Source organism: Adiantum capillus-veneris, chromosome 21 (genome assembly GCF_014529385.1).
Source record: "Adiantum capillus-veneris isolate H3 chromosome 21, ASM1452938v2, whole genome shotgun sequence".
Classification (NCBI taxonomy): Eukaryota; Viridiplantae; Streptophyta; class Polypodiopsida; order Polypodiales; family Pteridaceae; genus Adiantum; species Adiantum capillus-veneris.
The window spans coordinates 125,698,010-125,719,050 of NC_140951.1; the positions used below are offsets into that span (position 1 = coordinate 125,698,010).

The following is a 21,041-nucleotide window of genomic DNA, read 5'->3' on the forward strand; positions in this document are numbered from 1 at the left end:
TTAGCCCCAAGATGTAATAAGTGGGCAGCCGGTCACTTTTTAATTGAAAAGTGTTTGAACGTGTTTGAAAACTCGGTAAAACCTTATGAGCTGAAACATCATGCTTACACAACACACCCCAGGCGTCCCTGGATGCAATCTCATGCATAGATGTGATGCAGACATCTCCTTCGTGGGAAAGCATCTGCTTTCCTGGAAGCGCTAAAAAAGCAACCAACTTTTTGGAAAGCATATGCATTTCTTGAGAACCGATCTTTATGTATGTGCTTTCATGTTTATGTGTAACTCTTACTCAGTTCAGATTTCCTCCTCAGACCAATGGAGTATTCCCTTAGCGATGCTCCCGTCACCCATCCCATGACGCATTGGGAATACCTATTATCTGGTCTCTCTCAGTGAACTTATAGAACAGCTTCTTTGCAATGCTTTATGTCAGCCATCATATGATGCATCAGAGATGTTCGTTCCTAATGTCTTTTATGAGTTCTTGTAGATCTACAATTCCTAACTTAAGGTTTCTCTAAAAGTCGATGTAGCATGTCCATGTGGCACATAGAGCCATGTGTACTTGACACCTAGGGAGTGTAATAGTGTATTAGTGTCGTCGAGCATTTCTAGGAGGTAGCCTCAGACCATTACGTTCTTCAAAGGTACTAGCCATATGTAATGTAAGCGAAATCCTAGGTGTCGAAGCCTCTCATTAAGAGCTTCGTGTGAGCTCTCTATGTTACAAGCCTCGATACTCCAAGCGAGAAATCAATAGAAACACATGAATAAAATCTACAAATAGCTGAACTTGGAGAGAGAGAGAGAGAGAGAGAGAGAGAGAGAGAGAGAGAGAGAGAGAGAGAGAGAGAGTCTCTGCACCATACGGCATGGGCATGGAAGAGTTCCTAGCCAAGACGCACTTGTCCCAAAGATTGGCGCCCCTGTCAGTATTTCTTTATTATTGCTTGGCAAAGGTACAACTCCTTGAGGGTCCAACTTTCCCGAGACTCTGCATCTAGATCCCCTCTGAGAGGTCCTCATAAACAATACAAGGGATACTGAAAAAGCAGAGCCCCAAAAGCATCAGTTCTAAAAGCTCTTGCACCCAAAATCATCTGCTCTCAAAAGCTCACGCGAAAAGTTACCAGAACTAGCTAGCGTAAATTGCGGAAACTTGTACAGAAGTGCCACATCAGCGGCGTGTTTTACAGAAATGAGCATCCGAGCTTTACTTTGAAATTTTAGGGTTTAGGCTCCTCCGGTTGTGCTTTGTAAGCTCTTCAAGTTGGTAGGAGGTTAGGTTTATAAACCCTAATCCCTTAGGCCTCTCGGCCACATCTTCAAGGTTCAAATCTTCTTGTTAATCGGCCAATTTCCTTCTAGTTGGGCATGCCATGTCACCACCTTGAAAGAATTGTAATCGCTCTCAATTATGCCCGCAAAACAGCCAAAGGACAGAAAATTTCTTCAATAGACACTGACTATATGCAGCCTTGTCTCGTTGCTTGTTCGAAACTCTTGGATGAACTATCAGCTGATTCCCTTCTTCAGAATTCTCTGATGAACTATTATCCGGTTCTCTTGGTTCTTTCTTTTCCTTGGAAGACTCTTGCCTTGCTGAGGTGGACATTGCCTTGACCATAGGATAGGTCAATAAACCGTCATACATACCAAAACCTTGCTTGGTATGTCCCATAAGTCTGTGAATGGAGTCTGACTTCTTTTGCAGATAATAAAGTCGAATCTCTTTTGGAAATCCACAAGAGAACTGCTCAATCTGGTCCTTCAAAGTGATCATCCGAAACAAGGAATTGGTAAAGTAGGTATTACAAAACCTTTGACAGGAGTCATCCAAAGTGTCTTTCTTATTCATTCGTAGATGATGCTTAGCTGTGATGAAATCTTCTTCATATTCTTCCGTTATCCAGGGAGGCATGAAAACTCTCTTAAATTTTACCCACTTCTTAGGTGCTTCTGTGTGCAACAACAGAGGAGACCACCATGCCTCTGCATTTTCTTTCAATTAAAATGCCACCCTTCATACCTTGGAGTGTTGCGAGAAATGACCTCTCGAGAAGGCGACATCTAACTACTGTATGAATTCAAGGGCTTGATGGGTGTCTTGGTAGCGTGAAAACGTGTCAAACTTGACTGCTTGACGTGCATCCTTGAAATTTTTGGTCTTTTTGTTCTTATATCACTGTCTGAACTGTCAACAGAGGATAAGGTCTCCTCCTCTGAACTGCTAGATAGTTCTCTGTGCCTTCTAGACTTGCTAAAAAAATTGCTTTTCTTGCGTTTTGTTTGCTTTCTCTTTTCTCATTCTCATTGGAACTAGAGAACGACGAACAGGCCAAACTCTCTAAAGGCAAAGAAAAATTTGGGTAATCCTTGAAACGAACATGCTTCTTGGATCTGCTCACCACCTCGAAAGTCGAAAATAACCGGGGAAATCCGTTGATTTCCTCTTCTTCCGAGAGTACTTAAAGATTTTCATCATTCTTTTCAAAAAGTTTTGTGAAACTCTTTTTGCGAGTACAGTTTTTGCTTCCTGCCTTCGGCTTTACGTTCTCTTTCATTACCGTGTTGAGAGGAGATGGCCTCTTGCAATCTTGAGTGAATCTTATCAAGCGGGTAATTCTTCTGGCAATTCACACATTCGGGTCTTTGCAGTACTTGATCAATCTTTTCACACAGATGTCATCCTGCAGTTGACGTTTCACTTTGCTTTGTCGAGATTTTGCTGGAAATTTGCCATAATCTCCGCTGGTTTGTTCTGTTCCCACACTGGGACTCAGCTTTTCCTCATGTTTCGGGTGACCGACGATCGTAGGCATGCCGTCTCTGTCGGATTCTCCATGAGAACCCATGTGTGCTGCAAAAAGGATGGGATCCTCCGTAGAAATCAACAGTGAGACCACTGTTACAGTCTTGAAAGAAGCCAATATGTTCTTCCTTTGGTTTCAGCTTGTTCACTATAACAAAGGAAGGAGACCGAGGACAACTTACCTGAAAAGTATGATGGGATAGGACCAAATTTTAGAAGCTTCTTCCAACAAGCGAAGGTGTTTATATGCATGCAACCAAAGCTTTATTCGGATGGTGCTTCTCAAATTAATCTCATTGGCGCACTTCTCTCAACACACTTTGGATATGCATGGAACCAAAGCTTTATTCGGATAGTGCTTCTCAATTTAATCTCATTGGCGCACTTCTCTCAACACGCTTTGGAGAAGTAGTTGTTGAAACCAAGCTTAGTAAGCTACGTCAAGGCTATCACCCTTCTTCATTCATTGGGAAAGGAATGGGCAAGCTTTTTTTAAAAGGATATTTACCGCTATCATGGACTTCCAGGTGACATTGTTTCAAATCACTAGAGTTGCTATCAAGCTTTTGGAAAAACTTGTTCAAGATTCAAGTTGTAAAGATTAACCTCTCTTTATTCAATCATCCAGAAAGTGATGGACAAACAAAGGGGGTGAATCAAGCCGTAGAGCAGTATCCAAATGAATCATCAAGTGAAGAATCTGACTACCATAGATTTAGCCACACATCCACAAAGCATTCACAAAGAATTGAATGTAAATATCCGAAGAGCTCAACAGAGGTATAAAGCTAGCGTGAACAAACATCAAATGCAACATCTACTATACGAGATTAAGAATCGAGTGTGGCTTCCCCACCGTGATCTACATTCATCTCACCCTTAAAAAACCTAGATTATCAAAGACTTTGACCATTCATGATAGTTGGCCAAGTGAATCCAGTCACATATCATCTCCAGTTTCCAGTCTATGCGGATTTATGCAATCTTCCATGTTTTAGTATTGGAGTCTTGTCATTGGTCCAAACTTCATGAGTACCATCAACAACCATCCATCAAGCTTTGCTCCCATGTCAAGAAGCAAAACCGCTCCTCGTGGAACTCGTCGCTAGAGAAGGGGATAATGTCATGGAGGCTTGAGAGTCAGTCTTCTTGAGTTTCCTATAGGAAATCATTAAGGAGATTCTGGAAAGCTCTCGTAGCCTGCTACAATGTCACTTTCACTTTCATATGATAGTAGTTTACAGTTGGGCTTTGGTCAGTTGGTCTTTGGTCTGGTCGGTTCACACTTGGGCAGACGTGTGGCAGGGTGGTCTAGTGGACATCGTGGCCAGGTCATCACCCCCACCCAGTGGGGATAGAGTTAGATGATATTCTTTGTGAGCCGTTGGTGGCTCTTGATGACTGTACATATGAGTAGTCGTTCTGGGCCAGTGGCATGATCTTTGTACGTAGTAGTCGTCTAGAGTGGGTTTTTACACAGAGCACGTCTGCACCATCCCGGCACATCTGAGCCTTGACACCCCCATTGTACCTGAGAGTCCTGGGCTAGAGCTGAGTGTGCTGCCACGCCAGAGTCTGTATCAGTCTGTGAGATAGTCGAGTCATATGTTCTGGTCTGCTGCTGTGTCTTTGAGAGCTCTGTTGACGTCTATTGTTTCCTTTCTGTTCATCTGTTTGAGGGAGATTCAGTCTGTTTGAGTGAGATTGTCACGCACATTGCACTAAGGACCACCCACTGTAGAGAGCACGACACGTTATCCGCGCTACAGGTGCTCTCATTTTGGCGATCACGGTGGGACCTCAAAGGAAGTCTCACTCTTGTGGGGATAGAATAGTGAAGCTAATCGGTTGTTACCTGGCTCTGCACACTTGCTTACACTATGTAGATAGTCTGCAAGTCTGGTCTGGTCCTCTCTCGCCCTGGTCCAGGTCCTGGTCCTCGTCCTAGTCCTCGCCCTGGTCCTTGGTCTTGGATCCTGGTCTAGTCCTCGCCCTGGTCCATCCCTCCTCGTCCTGCTAGGTGGTCTAGTCACTGGTCCTGGATCAGGTGGCCTAGTCATATCCTCACCTGTTCTGTGTTAGACCTGTGCTCTTCACTGTTCACTGCATGACACATACAAGGCAGTCAGTTGAGCGTCAAACACATACAAGGCGGTCAGTTGAGCGTCACAGCGCACTATTGAGTCCTCTGAAGCACTGTCACAGAAGACGCCCGATGGTATCTAGTAGAAGTCCATTAACCTCATCAACCTTACCTCCACATACGCCATCCCCCATTCCTTCATTCCCCATTCCTTCATCATGTTCCACATCTTCCAGATCACCTTCTCCAGTAAAGCTCTCTCCTATTCTGCTACAACAAGGGGCCATGGAGGCGTTGGCTAGCGTTTTGGCCAAGGTAAACATCAAGTTCCCCAACTTCAAAGGACTCTCCTCGGAAGATGCGGACGACCATGCACCGAGGTTCGTATCTCTCTGTAGAGGACGTGGTCTTAACAGGGAAGATGCTTATCTAGTACTTTTTCCTTCCACCTTGGACGGCTTAACAGACAAATGGTACAGCCAATTTGCAGAGAAACATAAACAGAAACAAGGATAATAAATATTTATATCTTGGGCAGACTTAAGACAACAGTTCTGTGCAGCTTTCAGGCCGGGCGACTACCAAGAGAAAGTGTTGGATGAGTTGGCCAACATGGTGCTCCAACCAGAGGAGATTTTTGCGGAGCTTATGACCAAAACCAAGTCTCTGGTTGCCAAGCTTCCCCAGCAACCCGGTGAATTCATGGTTAAGAAGTGGGTGGAGAAGGCCCTTCCAAAAACCTCTCAGCAAAAACTCCGGGAGAGCCTCCGACCTGACGCCACTCTGGAGGAATTCATCGCAGCTTCTACTAGAATAGAGGGGGCTAGGAAGCTGTTCAACAACTCTCCTCACATAGATACTCTCTCTGTGTTCTTCGAAGGAAGTCCTGTTGATCCTTTGACTTCCTTACGCAGGGAACTCGAAGCCCTCAAACTACAACGAGCCCTCCAAGAAGAGAAATCAATCTCTCTGAGACAAGAGAAACCATCGCACCTGGAAGCTTTCGATCAAATCAAAAGAGAACTAGAAGAGCTTCGGTCTCAGCAGGAGACCAAAGCTATGGTATGGTGCAGCTCTTGTCGCTCTCCTGGACATCCTCCACAGGACTGTCCCCTTCGGGCTTATTGCCACTTCTGCGAAAAATCTGGTCACGAAGATAAGGATTGTTACTATATCAAAGGATTGCGGCAAATACAACAAAATCTAGGTCCTTCTCTCCAACAAGGGCTAGCGCCTGCATCCAACATGGTCTCACCCTACAGCCATCAAAACCCGTTGCCTCCTCTGCTGACACCCTATGCAGCAAGGTATGCACAACAACTTTGCACCCCACAGTTTTTATCATGCCAGTACTCCCTCAGTTCCCCTAAGTTTCTACACCTCAGCCTCCAGCACCGTGCAACAACAAGAGCAGCGACCACCTCGTCCCCCATTTTGTCCGTCAAATCGGCCAATCCTATGCTACAGATGCGGTGAATATGGGCATTACCAAAGTAAGTGTCCTTCACCTGAAGGGTCTCCTCCTTGCAGACATTGTCCGGAGTTGAAGGACCACTACGGTGAAGATTGTCCCAAACAAATGGCATCCTCATCTTCAGGCCCAAATCAAAATCAACAAGAGTTTACATTTTCGAAAATCAACCTAATCACAGTGAACACCACCCCTCATCCAGCACCTGCTACACATACAGTTCAGCCACAACAAGCAGCAGAGCCTACTGGGGTGCTCACTCCAGCGCAAAGAGCAGCCCTGGGTTTAAGTTTGCCAATTGGACCATCTGGTCCAACACTTCAGCAACCTGTTCAAAATGTCGCACCCGTAAATGGTGCAAAGAATAGGCCAATCTCTATGCTTTCGGACATTGATGGAGCCTTCCTAGCAGCAGTAGCTGACTTGCAACAAGTCAAGGTTTCCGAGGAGGCCCAGGTTGTAGAAGCTAGGCCTACTGCGGAAGCACTTGAAGAACACCTTTCAGCAAGTATCTCTTTATGGGATGCTTCGGCTAGATGCAACTCTTAGAAGTGACACCCTCTCAATAATTCAATCTTTGTACCCTGGTACAGGGCCTAGTGGCGGGCACCTACCTGTGCAGCCCCTGGAGTCCTACATGATTTCATATCCAGCTGCTCCCCTCACCGACTATAAAAGTCCACGTCTTACTGTATCTATTCTTGGGCAGTCATTCTCAGGCGTCATAGTGGATGGTGGGTCGGGAATCAATCTGATGCCTGAATTTACCATGTCAGCCTTAGGTCTGCAGCCTACTCGCCCTGCTCCGTTCATTGTTACATTGGCAGACCAGAGGACAGTCTATCCTGTGGGCATAGTAGAGAAGGTGCCTTTGAAGGTACAAGACTTCACATTTAGCTTGGATTTTGTGGTGGTCAGTCTTCCTCAGGTGGAGGGAGGATTTCCCTTGCTGATTGGTAGACCATGGTTGCGACATACTCAGGCACTTCATGATTGGGGAAACGACGCCATGTGGATACCCACTCCCGGCTCCCAAATGCAACCTATCCGGCTTGAAGGAGGGATGGATCCAGTGGCTCAGCACAGCTCATTGACAGTACAGTCCAACCCCGACCCTGAGCAGCCCATCCCACCTGACGGGTCTGACGAGGACCTGCTACAATGGTTGGAAGCTACCACTTCGATGCCATGCTACATGGTCTCTACTCAAAACTTACCTGTGCTGCGAGTAACACTCTCTCTTCAAAATCCTCAAGAGGACACTGTCCAAAGTCCTACAGCAGACAGTATAACAGTCGAAGAAGTAAGTGTGTCAGCCCCAAATTCTCATGCGTCGAATGACCCGCCGATGGAAGCCCTCGGTCTTGGGGAACCTATAACACATCACCGAAGGGGGAAAAAATCTCCTCTGCATGCACTCACCAAAGATTTCCCCCTTCCTGGAGCATCTCCCAAGTCGGACCCCCTTCAAAAGCACTCTGTCATGTCGTTTGCATCTGAAGATTTACCCTTCGAGGAGCTCCCACAGGGATGGTTACAAGAAGAGTATGCAGAGTTTCCAATCGATCAAACACCTGCACATGATGTCTTGAAGCTCCAAGAGGCAGCTCACCTCTCATCTTCAGAAGCACCCTCTCCAGCTACACCCCCAGACCCGGTCAGAGAAGTCAACCTAGGAGATCCTGACAACCCTCAGCACGTACTGTTAGCAGCTTGGTTATGGGAGCATCCCGCATTACTCAATCAGGTAGTCTCTTTCATCCACTCTTTTAAAGATGTTTTTGCTTGGTCCTACAAGGATTTAGAGGGGATTCCACCAGAATTGGGTGTCCACACTATACCTCTGGTTGAAGGGGTTAAGCCTGTAAGAGGCCGAGCTTACAAGCTCAACCCGAAGTATGCTGAGGCGGTCAAGGCAGAGTTAGAAAAAATGCAAGAGGCAGGAATCATAGTACCTGTGGAGCACTCTGAGTGGTTATCACCCATGGTCATAGCGCCTAAGAAGCAATCCAATAAAATCCGTGTGGGCGTCGATTACCGTGCTCTGAATAAGGTAACTATCCCAGATGGTTTCCCAACACCTTTCACTGAGCGTGTGCTCGAAGATGTAGCAGGGCATGTGTTGTACAGTTTCATGGATGGGTTTAGTGGATACAATCAGCTCGGCATCCATCCAGGTGATCAGCTGAAAACGGCATTTGTCACTCCTTGGGGTATTTTTATATACACTCGAATGTCTTTTGGGTTGAAAAATGCCCCACCTTCTTTCAATAGGGCGGTATATCTCATCTTTTGTCCTCTGCTTACGAATCATCTTCGCATCTTCATAGACGATTTTTCGACCTTCTCAGGTGCTCAATGTTCAACCCCAGTGGAAAACCTAGAGGAACACCTCGCTCAGCTCTCTACTGTCTTCCTCAGGTGCAGAGAGGCACGCCTAAAGCTAAATCCTAACAAATGTCATTTTTTGGTTACTGAAGACACACTTCTAGGCCATGTGGTGTCTGCTAAAGGTTTAGCGCCTGACCCAGAGAAGATTGTGGCAATCTTAAAGTTACCACCTCCCATTAACCCAAAGGGGTATAGAGCTTTGTAGGCCACACAGGGTATCATTGCAGGTTTATACGCATTTATGCACAGGTGGCTCAACCCCTGACCCGCCTAACCAGTGCTGCTGTTCCCTTTCAATGGTCAAAGGCAAAGGCGGAAGCTTTTGCATACCTTAAAAAACGACTCACTGAAGCGCCTATCTTAGTAGCTCCCGATTGGTCTCTCACCTTTCATGTGCATACAGATGCCAGTCAACTGGCTGTGGGTGCGGTGCTGACTCAACCTAGTAAGGAGTATAACCTGGATCGCCCTGTTCATTATGCAAGTCGCTTACTCACCAAGGCAGAGTGCAACTATAGCACCACAGAAAGGGAAGGGTTAGCTATTGTGTATGCTCTGCAAAAATTTTGGCACTACTTATTAGGGATCCACTTCACAGTTATTACTGATCACCATGCCCTGCGATATCTGCTCAACAAGCCGCATGTTGTAGGTAGAGTATGGCGATGGCTACTCTTATTTCAAGAGTTCGATTTCGAAGTGGTACTCAGGCCCGGCAAACATCATGTCCTTGCCGACCACCTTTCTCGCGTTCACACTGGTGAAGAAGCAATAGGGGTTGCTGACGACTTTCCTGATAGCAGTCTCTTTAAGGTGGATACCACACCGGAATGGTACGGAGATGTTTTGCATCTTCTTTCTAGTGGCCTCTACCCAGAGAATGCTTCTCCCCTGCAGAAGAGACGCCTGTTGCTGAAGTCTAGGCCTTTCACTCTCATTGGGGGCTAGCTATACAAATCAAGGCAGGATGGTGTTCTGCGGCGGTGTGTCTCCCCTCATGAAGTCGAGTATATTTTAGAGGATGCCCATAGTGGTCCCACTGGTGGCCATTACCCTGGCCATATTACTGCACAAAAGATTCTTCAGTGTGGCTTATGGTGGCCCTATATTTTCCGCGATGCAATTGCCTATGTAAAGGTATGTGATGTATGTCAGCGTTGTGGCCCTAAACCAAGCAAATAGTCAAACTGTCCTCTGCAGGTCTCTATGGCATGGCAACCCTTTGAGAGATGGGGCATAGATTTTGTAGGCCCAATTACTCCCTCTGCCCAACCCGGCAATCGGAAGTATCTCTTGGTGGCTACCGACTACGCAACAAAGTGGGCAGAGGTACTTGCAACAACGGACTGCACTGGCACTACAGTAGCCAAGTTTCTCTATGAAAATATTTCGTGCAGGTTTGGATGTCCCTTGGAAATCACTAGTGACAGGGGTAGTCACTTTGTGAATGAAATAATTTCTACTTTGCTGGCCAACTACAAGATTTTTCACAGAAAATCTTGTTCCTATTACCCTAGAGCAAACGGGCAGGCAGAGAGCACTAATAAGGTTCTGATAGCACTCCTGCAGAAAGCATGTCATCTTCATCCCTCGACTTGGGCTCAAGCTATCCACGGTACACTTTGGGCATATCGAACTTCTTTCAAAGCCACAACCAATCTCACCCCATTTCAATTGGCTTTCGGGTTGGAAGCGATAGCACCTTTTGAATTCAACTCAGGATCCTCGCGAGTTGGGAGTCTTCGTGCCAATGGAAATTTGGGGTCGGCATCAGTCTCTCGTCTTTTCCTTTTGGAGGAAAGCCGAGGTTTGGCTTCACTGGCTCTAGAAGCAGAGCAGCTTCGTCGTAAAGCCTGGCATGATCGCCATCTCAGGAAGCCGCAAATAATGCAAGGAGCACTGGTGCTACTTTATCAGGCCAAGTTTCTCAAAAAAGCAAAGAAGTTGGTCCCAGCATGGCAAGGACCATATAAGGTAATGGAGATTCTATCCCACGGCGCTGTATAATTAGCCACTCTCGAAGGAGTTTCTCTACCTTTAGTCAATGGATCTCGGATCAAGTGCTATCATGCTTGAGAAGACGCGCAAGGGTCTAACCGTGCGACAATCAAAGCAAGTGTTGAGCTTTGCAGACTCCCGAACCTTTAAATATCTTCGGAATCACTATCCTCCACATCTTATTGTCCTGTTTTATCTTATCTCTCTTAGACCCTCTCCTTAGGCAGCTCTCGCAGACTCGGTTAAGCTCATAGGTTTGATTCTGGACTTGATCAACTCTATCCTTCACTCTCTCTGTCTTCAATCTTTGTCTATCTTGGACATAACCTAATCTCCCCAATCTGAATAAGTTCCTTTTCTCAGATTTTGCTCTCAAGTCAAACTCAGTTCTTGGAGATGCATAAAGCCATAAATGCCTGGAGTGGGGTATTTATGTAGGATGATACTTCGCGTTTTATCTGCGTTTTACGTGGAATTGCTGATTCTTTTTGGTAACTCGGTTTTATCAATGCTTGCTATCCTTTTGGTCTAGCTAAATCTTTAAGGTCTGTGGGATAGTTTCCGATGCGTTAAAGCTGACCGTTTTTTCTACCTCAGCTTGTCTAACCTCTCAACCAACTCCCCTAGCCTCCCTAGACCCTAGCCTCGCCATAATCCTTCCTCGCCTAACTTTCACATCTCCTCCATAAATACGGTGTGTGGTGGCAGTTGCCAATTGAAGGCGCCTTTGGTGGTGCTCAGTTTTCTACTGAAGAGAAACTCCACGACTTCTGCAGCTGAGCTAAGTGGGTAAGCCCTAAATTTATACATAATTGCAAGCCCCCTCGCCCCTAACCCTAGCCCTTTTCCGCTCGCCTAGTCCTAACCCTCCCATCCCCTAACCCCCTCGTCCTCGCCTAAACCCTCCCACCCCCTCGCCCTCGCCCTCGCCTTAACTCACCTCCTCTCGCCCTCGCCCTAGCCCTAGCCCATCCCCTCGCCCTCGCCCTCGCCCTCGCCCCCCTCATTCTCTCGCCCTTGCCCTAGCCCACCCCCTCGCCCCTCGCCCTTTCCCCCTCATCCTCTCGCCCTCGCCCCTCGCCCTTTCCCCCTCACCCTCTCGCCCTAGCCTAAACCCTCCCACCCCCTCGCCCTAGCCCATCCCCTCGCCCTCCCTCGTCCTGTCCCACCCTCACCCTCGCCTTTTCCCTCGCCCTAGCCCTGTCCTCTCCCACCGTAACCCATCGCCCTTCCATTTTCCCTCGCCCTAGCCCCTGCCCTGTCCTTCGCTCCTCGCCCTCGCCCTCGCCCTCGCCCTTCCCTTTTCCATCGCCCTAGCCCATGCTGTTCTTCGCCGTGGGCCGCCTTTTTCCTCGCCCTAGCCCTACCCCTGCCTTGCGCAAAAGCAAAAAACATAAAAAAGCAGCTTTTAAAAATACAGAAAAGCTACTTTAGCTTAAATTTAAAAGTCATTCAATCTTCAACTCACTTCTTCATATCAGAAGCTCTAAGAGTCTTCACAGTTCCCAGCCCAGCTGCAAGTGCCTCCGTTCCTCCGGAGCTCCTCAACACTACTTACTCAAATTTCTCACTGGAAGTCCACGCACAGTTTAGTAAGATGGTTCGTACTCGAAATAGGGAAAAGCATCTGCAATCAGAGGAAGAGTGCCGACAGACTTTTAGAGGCAGACAGAAGAGCCATTTCGACGATTATCAATGCAGCCCTCTCATTGCAAGGTACCAACGGTATGCATCGCTCTTGCTACGACGGTATGACAAGGGAAGTGCAAACGCATCTTCAACGAGCGATGGATAGGGACAATTTCATTGCTACAGCTCAAGATCGTATAAGAATCTTAACTCAACAGGTAGTGGACCTCAAACATATTGTCCACACTCAGCAAAAACATAATATGACCGCAGTAGTTCAGGACCTCTCTGCGGTGGTACATACACTATGTCCTTCTTGCGCAAAATACCAAGCTGTAGCCATTTCACAGGCAGTTCCAGCTACAGCTACAACTACAACTACAACCGCGGTTTCTCAGCAAGTTCCTGCAATGGCACCACAGGTACCGACAGAGACGGACATTTCCAAAGCACACTCAGGGGATTCTCAAAGAGCAGAGAAAGCAAATCCTACCAAAATGGAGTCTAAACCAACAGGATCGATCTCATCACAATTTCAAGGTCCCTCTATGGCCTCTCCCTCCCAGTCTCCATCCTATCCTCAACACTTCTACGGCTTCCCGGGATTCCAACAACCTGTTCCACCCTCACAGCGTGCGCAGTCGTTTCCTGGGTTTCCACCAGCTCCACCTACTCAACCGCAACCGTCTCACATGACGCAGCCTGCTGCTCCATACCCGATGTACCCTCCTCATGGCCACTACCCCTCACCATACACTTGGCCTCCATCTCCTTACCCAACTTACTATCAGCCTCCTCCACCTCCTCCTCCATCATCCGACCACCAACAGTAGAACGCCGATATTTCAAGTCATCAGTTCCGCTTTCCGGGACGGGCAGCAGACTTGTGGCGGGCAACCTGTAGCTTGCTACAGTGTCACTTTCACTTTCATATGACAGTAGTTTACAGTTGGGCTTTGGTCAGTTGGTCTTTGGTCTGGTCGGTTCACACTTGGGCAGACACGTGGCAGGGTGGTCTAGTGGACATCGTGGCCAGGTCATCACTGCCACCCAGTGGGGATAGACTTAGATGATATTCTTTGTGAGCCGTTGGTGGCTCTTGATGACTGTACATATGAGTAGTCGTTCTGGGCCAGTGGCATGATCTTTGTACGTAGTAGTCGTCTAGAGTGGGTTTTTACACAGAGCACGTTTGCACCATCCCGGCACATCTGAGCCTCGACACCCCCATTGTACCTGAGAGTCCTGGGCTGGAGCTGAGTGTGCTGCCACGCCAGAGTCTGTATCAGTTTGTGAGATAGTCGAGTCATATGTTCTGGTCTGCTGCTGTGTCTTTGAGAGCTCTGTTGACGTCTATTGTTTCCTTTCTGTTCATCTGTTTGAGGGAGATTCAGTCTGTTTGAGTGAGATTGTCACGCACATTGCACTGAGGACCACCCATTGTAGAGAGCACGACACGTTATCCGCGCTACAGCTCTAGAAAGTTGAAGAAGGATCTAGAAAAATCAGAAGGATCAAGAAGGTTCTAGAAGAATTAGAAGGATCAAGAAGGTTCTAGAAGATTCTAACCTCCTCAAGAAGAATCTAGAAAGTTCTGACCTCCTCAAGTAACCTCCTCAAGCACTCACGCGAGGCATATCCTCTCCTAGATCTTGTCTTGTTATCAGTCTTCTCAACACCAATTGTGAGGCTCCTATGAGGAAAGTCCTCTTCTAGTTCTTGTCTTATGTTCAAGTCTTGTCCTTGCAATCAAGCTTTGTCTTGTACTCAAGTCATGTAATCCAAGTCTTGTATCTAGCTCTCTTAATAAAGTATTAAGTCTTGTAATCAAGATTAAGCTTATCATCAAGTCCCAAGTTCTTGTACATTGTGAGTGCCTCCTCTTGCTCTCTACTAGCTCTATAGGCGCTCATAACACTTGCCTTTTCAAACCGTAAAGTACCCAATCGCCAGGTGAAGATAGTAATTCACGACGGTGATGATCAGCAACCCTTTTCTGCTTTGCTTGAATCTTCTCCAAGGCAACTTTGATTTTCTTATACGTTTCATCCATGTTCTCAACATATCGATCTGCCTCAAAGATCTTGTCCTATGTATGCAAAATGGGAGGAACCTTTTTGCCACCTTCAACAATCTCAAAAGGTGCCTTGCCTGTGGATGAATGCACTGTATTGTTGTACACATACTCAAGCATAGGCAAATATTGTTCCCACTTGCCCTTATTATCTAAGTCATTAACATTTCAACAGATCCAAGATAGTAGAATTAGCCTCTTCTAACTGTCCATCAGTTTGTGGATGAAACAAAGTCGAGAACTTAGCGTAGTGCCCATGTTCTCAAATAATCCTCTCCAAAACAAACTCGTCATGCGAGGATCACGAATACTAACAATCGATTGTGGCATACCACGGTACTTAAAACACATTGTACAAGAATAACGGTGCCATCGGGTCAAATTTTATCTTCTTCTTCACAGGAATAAAATGGGTCTGCATGCTGAACCTGCAAATCATGGTCCATATACCATCATTCCGTGTCAGCGTTCTTGGAAGATCAAAGATAAAATCCATAGCAATGCTTTCCCATGGCTTATCCGGAATCGGTAGTGGTTGTAATAACCATGGTGCCTTTTGCCTGTCAAACTTGACCTTTTGGCAAATCAAGCATGCTTGCACGAAGGCATCCACATCTCTCCTCAAAGTAGGCCAATAAAAGAACGTCTCTACCGCTTTCACTTTCGGATCAATTCCACGATGCCCTGCATACGGTGGGATATGACTTTCTACCATGACCTTATGTCACAATGTCCTAGTGACACAAAGTCTGCCATGCATCATCATAAAATCGCCTTTGAGGAGGTAGTGCTCATGACGTTAGCCATCTTGCAATTGTTCAATGATCCTTGCAAAATCTTCATCAATAGCATACTGTTCCTTCATGTCATCAAGCTCATGATGATAAGGAATTGAAATCTGTGGCTTCCTTGATAACGCATCAGCCACAATATTCTTCTTGCCATCCACCTGCATAATCTGGAAATGGAGCATATAAAGAATGTTTGCTCATCGCATATGCTTTTCGGATATTGACTGTGTCAAGAAGTATCGCAAGGTCTGGTGATCTGTCTGGACAACAAAATGAGCACCTAACAGGTAGTGCTTCCAGCTAGAGAGCGCATGAATCACGGCCAATAACTCTTTCTCATAGATTTGCATGGTCTTTTCTGGCCCTTGTAGGATTTTGCTCTCATAAGCTACTACTTGACCATCTTGCATTAGCATTGCTCCGATGCTATTGCCACATGCGTCACACAAATGACTTTTTGAGATCTGGTAAAACAATCACGGGATCTGAAGTCAACTTCTCCTTTTACAGACTAAAAGCTGAAATCTCTCTCTGGGTCCATCTGAAAGTGACCTCTTTCTTTTGCAAAGCGTGAAGATGTGAAGCTCTCTCTCCAAAATTCGTGATAAACCTTCTATAGTATGAGCACAATCCCAAGAAGCTTCGGACATTGTGCACAGTCTTCAAGTCTGGCCATGTCTTAATAGCTTCAACCTTTGCGGGATCCATTCGAACACCATCCTTTGATACTCTATCCAGCTGACCAGAAGAAATCAAACTTTTAGTCAACCCAAGAAGGTGTCTGACATTCTTGAGCACAAACTGTGTCCCATTTTGGAGAGCAAGCTTCACCTCACCAACACCACTTATCTCAAGCTCATAAGACTCACCAAGCTCGACGATACCCTACGTCCATGCATAACTAGAGAACCACTCTGTGTGTGGTGTCACATGGAAGCTAGCACTCGAGTCAATGATCCAATTTTGTGTATAAAAAGCATCTGTGGCAATATCTGATGTAAAGACAAGTATGTCTAAGGGAGGTGGCGCGTGAGAAACAAGGGGAGGTGGTGTCTCGGAAACAATCTCAACGACCTCAGAAACCAAGATGTCGGCGGTAGGTGGCGCCTCATAACAACCTCAACCTTAGGAGCCTAAACTACTTTGAGCTCCTCAACTTTGCCTTTCCCTTTTCCCTGTCATACTTCTCTTGAGACTCTTTTCTCTTGTTTCAAAATACGGCAGCCACATTTCAAGTGCCCTTTCTTATGGTAGTGGTAGCACTCTACATTACGTATATTCCTGTCTCTGCTTTTGGTGTGAGAGTTTCTACGCTCTCTACTCTATCCATGGTCATGATTCGAACCCTCTGCTTGTGGGGAACACTAGCCAAATTAGCATCACTATGTCCATTAGCATCAAGAGAAAGAAGTCTAATCTCTTCTGTGAGCAAATCACTAGTGATATCATTGAAATTTAGCTGTCCCTGTGGAGCAGAATTACGAATGGCTGTATAGAAAGTGTCCTAAGAGCCTTTTCGATGTCACGTGCATAAACAATGAGACAGAGCTACCTTCCTTCATGTTCTACTAAAACAGCTTCTTCATCAAGAGCACTCTGTTCGAGGCACTCTTGCTCTCCCTTGCAGAACATAGGCTCTCCCACTTTGTTCGATGTCTAGAGACATAGCTACCTTCCTTCATGCTCAACTGAAACAGCTTCTTCAAACACTTTGTTTGAGGCACTCTTGCTCTCCCTCGCAGAACATAGGCTCTCCCACAAATCTTTCAGAGTAGGCTTTTCCATAATGGCAAAGAAAACAGATTCGGTTAGATGTAAATGAATCGTGGCCATAGCTTTGGCATCCAAAAGCTCCCGGTGCGCTTCTGTATACCCATCTCCTTCTCTACGCTCTTTTAGTGGCTCCAATAGACCCTTATTGGTCAACACTCCATACACTCTTTCTAATGAGTAAAGTTCATCCCATGCAATATTCTTCTGACACAATATTCTTCTTTGTAAGAAGAAGCCATCACTGACTAGAGGTACTGCAATCAAGAGAGATGCAATGTTTATGGCGAGTTGCACAGAAATTCCGTTAGAGTCTCCTCTAAAATCTCAACGCAAGAGTATGAAATAGGCTATGAGAAGCATAAACAAAGCATAAATCAAGCTCGCTGAGCCATCAAGAACGCATAAAACGACTCGCCCGAAAAATCGGGCAGAGTCTCGTTTGTACGGGGAGCGAAAATCTCAACCCCAAAATATAGCATAAAACCAATCAGAAGCTCAAATAGAGAGTTAAGCTGTGCATAACCAAGTCATACACAACGTTAAGCACCTAACCCTCTCTATACATAGCCTACCGTGAGGATAACAAAATACGAACTTTAGCAACCTGTATCATTGAAGATGTCTCATACATCCAAGAACACCCCAACTCAATAAAGCCTCACGCAGGGCCCTCCAAAGGATCAGCAAGACAACACTATAGTCGAGTCTCAGAAAGGGCCCTCTTTCGGACCGAATCTTAGAAACAGTTGGGTAATTGCCACAGGCAAGCCAAATGTGTCTGCAAACTGCAGTGTATGCGCTCAAACCGGCGCCGTATGTGACGCAAGCAGTAAACAACAATCCAGGCGGGGATCTCGCCACTAAAAGAGTGCACACAACACAAAATAGTGCTGGTATGCATAACCGTGACGCATACTCCCACTATAGATGTGTAGACTGCAGCAAAAAACTGCTTGCTGTACAATACCCAAGGCTTTGGTGTGTCGGGCCACATACCTATATGGCCATCCTTGGCCTCATGAAATCCCGTGTGGACTCCACGTCCGAGCTGTGTATACATGGTATGCTCTACGCACCTATCCGTGCATGCCATACGTGCTCCATGGTCTCGATACTGTAGATGACGTGAGACCATATCGCCTCGAAATATCTCTGATGTCTGGCTCTTATTCCATAGATCGCCCGTTTGTGTTGATGCGATAGTCTATAACTGGGGGCTCTCCGTCGCCGACGCTCTATGAAATCCTCTGCTCTAGCATGGGTGGCTCGCACCGCACCCTGGTGAGATGCCATCTGTGTCGGGCAAAAAAACTGCGTATGCCTCCTCTGTCCGATATGGTCTTTCCCTCTCCCAGTTTGTAACAGGTGCTCTTTGTGCTGTTACATCTCAAATAGAAAGCAGCCTAAGTGTTGCTGGTCTGCGGTCATCATCACTTGAGTAAAGAGAGAACTCCGTCCGTCCAAACAAAGAGGGGTAACTGGGATGCCACTAAAACAAGCACAACTGCAGACGATATGTCCCTCAGACCCTGCCTCAAACTGTGTAGCCTACACATCCTGGCCTCCATTGAGATGCCCACTGCTCTACTTACCTCAATCTGAGGGGGGGTGGGATGAGACCTTGGGCTGACCAATCACTACTGTCAGGGTGCTGAATAAAGTTCTTTGCCTTTGATGGTTCTTTTTTTATGTTGTGTTCTGTGCTTCTTCCTCATGCTTTCTCTTTCTGTCCTTCATTCTTTCAGTTTTTTGCTTGTGTGTGGTGCATGTGTCGCTCCATGTTATACTGGAACTTCTGGATGGGCAGCTGTGTTTTAAACGAGTTTTAGTGGGGATGTCATAATATTTAGTAATATGCATGATGGAGCTGATGTGATTACATTGTCTTGTGGATGAGTACTTGAGTCTATAGTTTGCACTTTGCTTTATAGGTGAATCTGAACTTTTCCCAGAATCATCTCGGATATATATGTTATTTGCTGGATTATCTTTGTTTGTGTCGAACAACGCCTTCAATATTGGAACACTGATTACGTTGTCTTGTGGATGAGGACTAGAGTCTATAATTTGCTTAGGAAAATCTGGGCTTTTCCTGAGAAGTGAGTTGACTGAATATGTGTTTTGATGTTTTTTGCGCCAGCGTAATACTACGATCATTCTTCTGGACTCTGATGGTAGTCAGTCCAAGAGTATAGCCAGGGCCTTGAAGAAGGCTGGCATTCAGGTTAAGTTTGCATGTGTATACATGGAAATGCAATTTTAGCAATATCCTGTATTGGCTGCAGGCTGTGTCCAACCTTTGAGCTAATCACAATGCAGATCTCTTATAGAATAGATGGAGGTTTCAAAGCGTGGGAAGCAAATGGTCTTCGTGTAAAGCAAGTAGGGCCGGAGACACCACTTACCATTATCAAGGAGGTGCACCAATAAGAACACTACAGTTAGTTTACCTGAAAAGGTTTTACTTACCCGCTTGATGCAGATTAGTTGTTGTGCTGGCTTTGACATTGCAAGTAGACAATGCAGGAAACAGAGGCAATCCTTGATGAGGTGAAGCCGACTCCTTTTGGAATTGGAGCTGCCTCTTTGGTGAGTACATTATATGCTTTGAATGAGCTCAGCAATGAGAATCGTTTGTAATTTTTTACTTGCTTTTCAGGGAGTCTTTGCTGGTCTGTATGCATTAATTGGTGAGAAAATGTTGCAAGTCAATGAGTTATGTATTTCTGGCTGCAGCAGGCAAAGCAGATACTGTGGCAAGATGTTTAGAATTGATTTTTCCACTTGTTTGCAGAATGGGAGAAAACATTTCAGTTTCTCGGCATTGTATGCATTTGTCAGGTAGGTAACTCTTATCCAGCAGCAACAGTTATTTAGATGATTGTGCTGCTCTGAGGTGTGGATTATATTTGATTGGTACAGGTGCTATACATGCGTCTCAATTCGTATGAGAGTGCAGATGATGCCAAGAATGATTTGAAGTGAGCGCTGTTCACCAAGTAACTCAACTCGTGCTTATGATGATTGTGTGTCTAACAGCTGCTTGTCTGAATTGTTTGGAAGGTTACTGTTACGTCCCTTCGCTCTTGCAACGCAAGGGATTGTTTGGGCAGCAGGGGCAATGGAGCCGAGCAAACTGCAGCTAGCAACCTCACCATCAACTTCAGCCGTGCAAAACAGAGTCCTACAAGCCGCTGCTAAACATGGACCCCTACCTTCAGAAGCCGATCAAGAGCAGCAGGAAGTAGGGGATGAATCACAGGCACCAGACGCTGACGCTGACGCTCCTGTTGCGCAAGATTGAATTTGCATTTGCAGGACCACCCTGTGATATTGCTTCTTGGATGTAAAAATTGTCTGGTTTGGTAGATAGATTGTTTATGCCATTTCCCTCTTGAATAACACGTCTTGAGTTCAAATCTGGTCGGATAGATCTTTGAGGTCACTTAAGTTAAAATTCTCTCTCTCTCTCTCTCTCTCTCTCTCTGTGGCGGGTCTCCCTGCACCTGCGCACCTGCCTCTGCCGTGCACCTGCGCGCGTGCTCCCAGCCCTGCACCCCTGTGCGTGCTCGCGCTCTGCCTGCAGCCCCCTCGCTTGCTCCCGCTCTATCTCTCCCCCTGCGCTGCCCCGCCCCCCCTCGTGCTGCCTCTGCAGCCCCACCTCCTCCTCACGCGCCTCTCCCCGCTCCACGCCCCCCCCCCCCCCGCGCCTCTCCCCGCTCCACGCCCCCCCCCCCCCCCCCCCCCCCCCCCCCCCCCCCCCCCGACACGCTGCCCTCTTCTACGCGTAGGATGCCCCCCCTTCTCTTTCTACACCTAGGATGTCCCTCCCCCCCCCCCCCCCCCCCCCCCCCCCCCCCCCCCCGACACGCTGCCCTCTTCTACGCGTAGGATGCCCCCCCTTCTCTTTCTACCCCCCCCCCCCCCCCCCCCCCCCCCCCCCCCCCCCCCCCCAAACAACAGTGCTCCTGCTGGCTGCTGCTCCACTGCAGCACCACCCGCTTGTAGCTGCGGCT

At 46.8% G+C, this 21,041-nt stretch overlaps 1 protein-coding gene across 2 annotated transcripts in view; it reads left to right on the plus strand.

Annotated features, from left to right (window-relative positions):
- Positions 1-20,446, plus strand: part of LOC147431679 (uncharacterized) — a 95,212-nt gene extending 74,766 nt beyond the window's left edge. Inside the window, exons 7-13 of one of the 2 annotated variants that reach the window (XM_086494191.1) lie at positions 19,166-19,249; positions 19,345-19,443; positions 19,552-19,614; positions 19,685-19,715; positions 19,820-19,866; positions 19,948-20,006; positions 20,089-20,446. In XM_086494191.1, the coding sequence (XP_086350317.1) occupies positions 19,166-19,249; positions 19,345-19,443; positions 19,552-19,614; positions 19,685-19,715; positions 19,820-19,866; positions 19,948-20,006; positions 20,089-20,329 (624 nt within the window). In that variant the 3' untranslated portion in view covers positions 20,330-20,446. The remainder of the gene's footprint in view (positions 1-19,165; positions 19,250-19,344; positions 19,444-19,551; positions 19,615-19,684; positions 19,716-19,819; positions 19,867-19,947; positions 20,007-20,088) is intronic. The other variant, XM_086494192.1, reaches the window with a different exon arrangement.
- Positions 20,447-21,041: the final 595 nt, after the last annotated feature.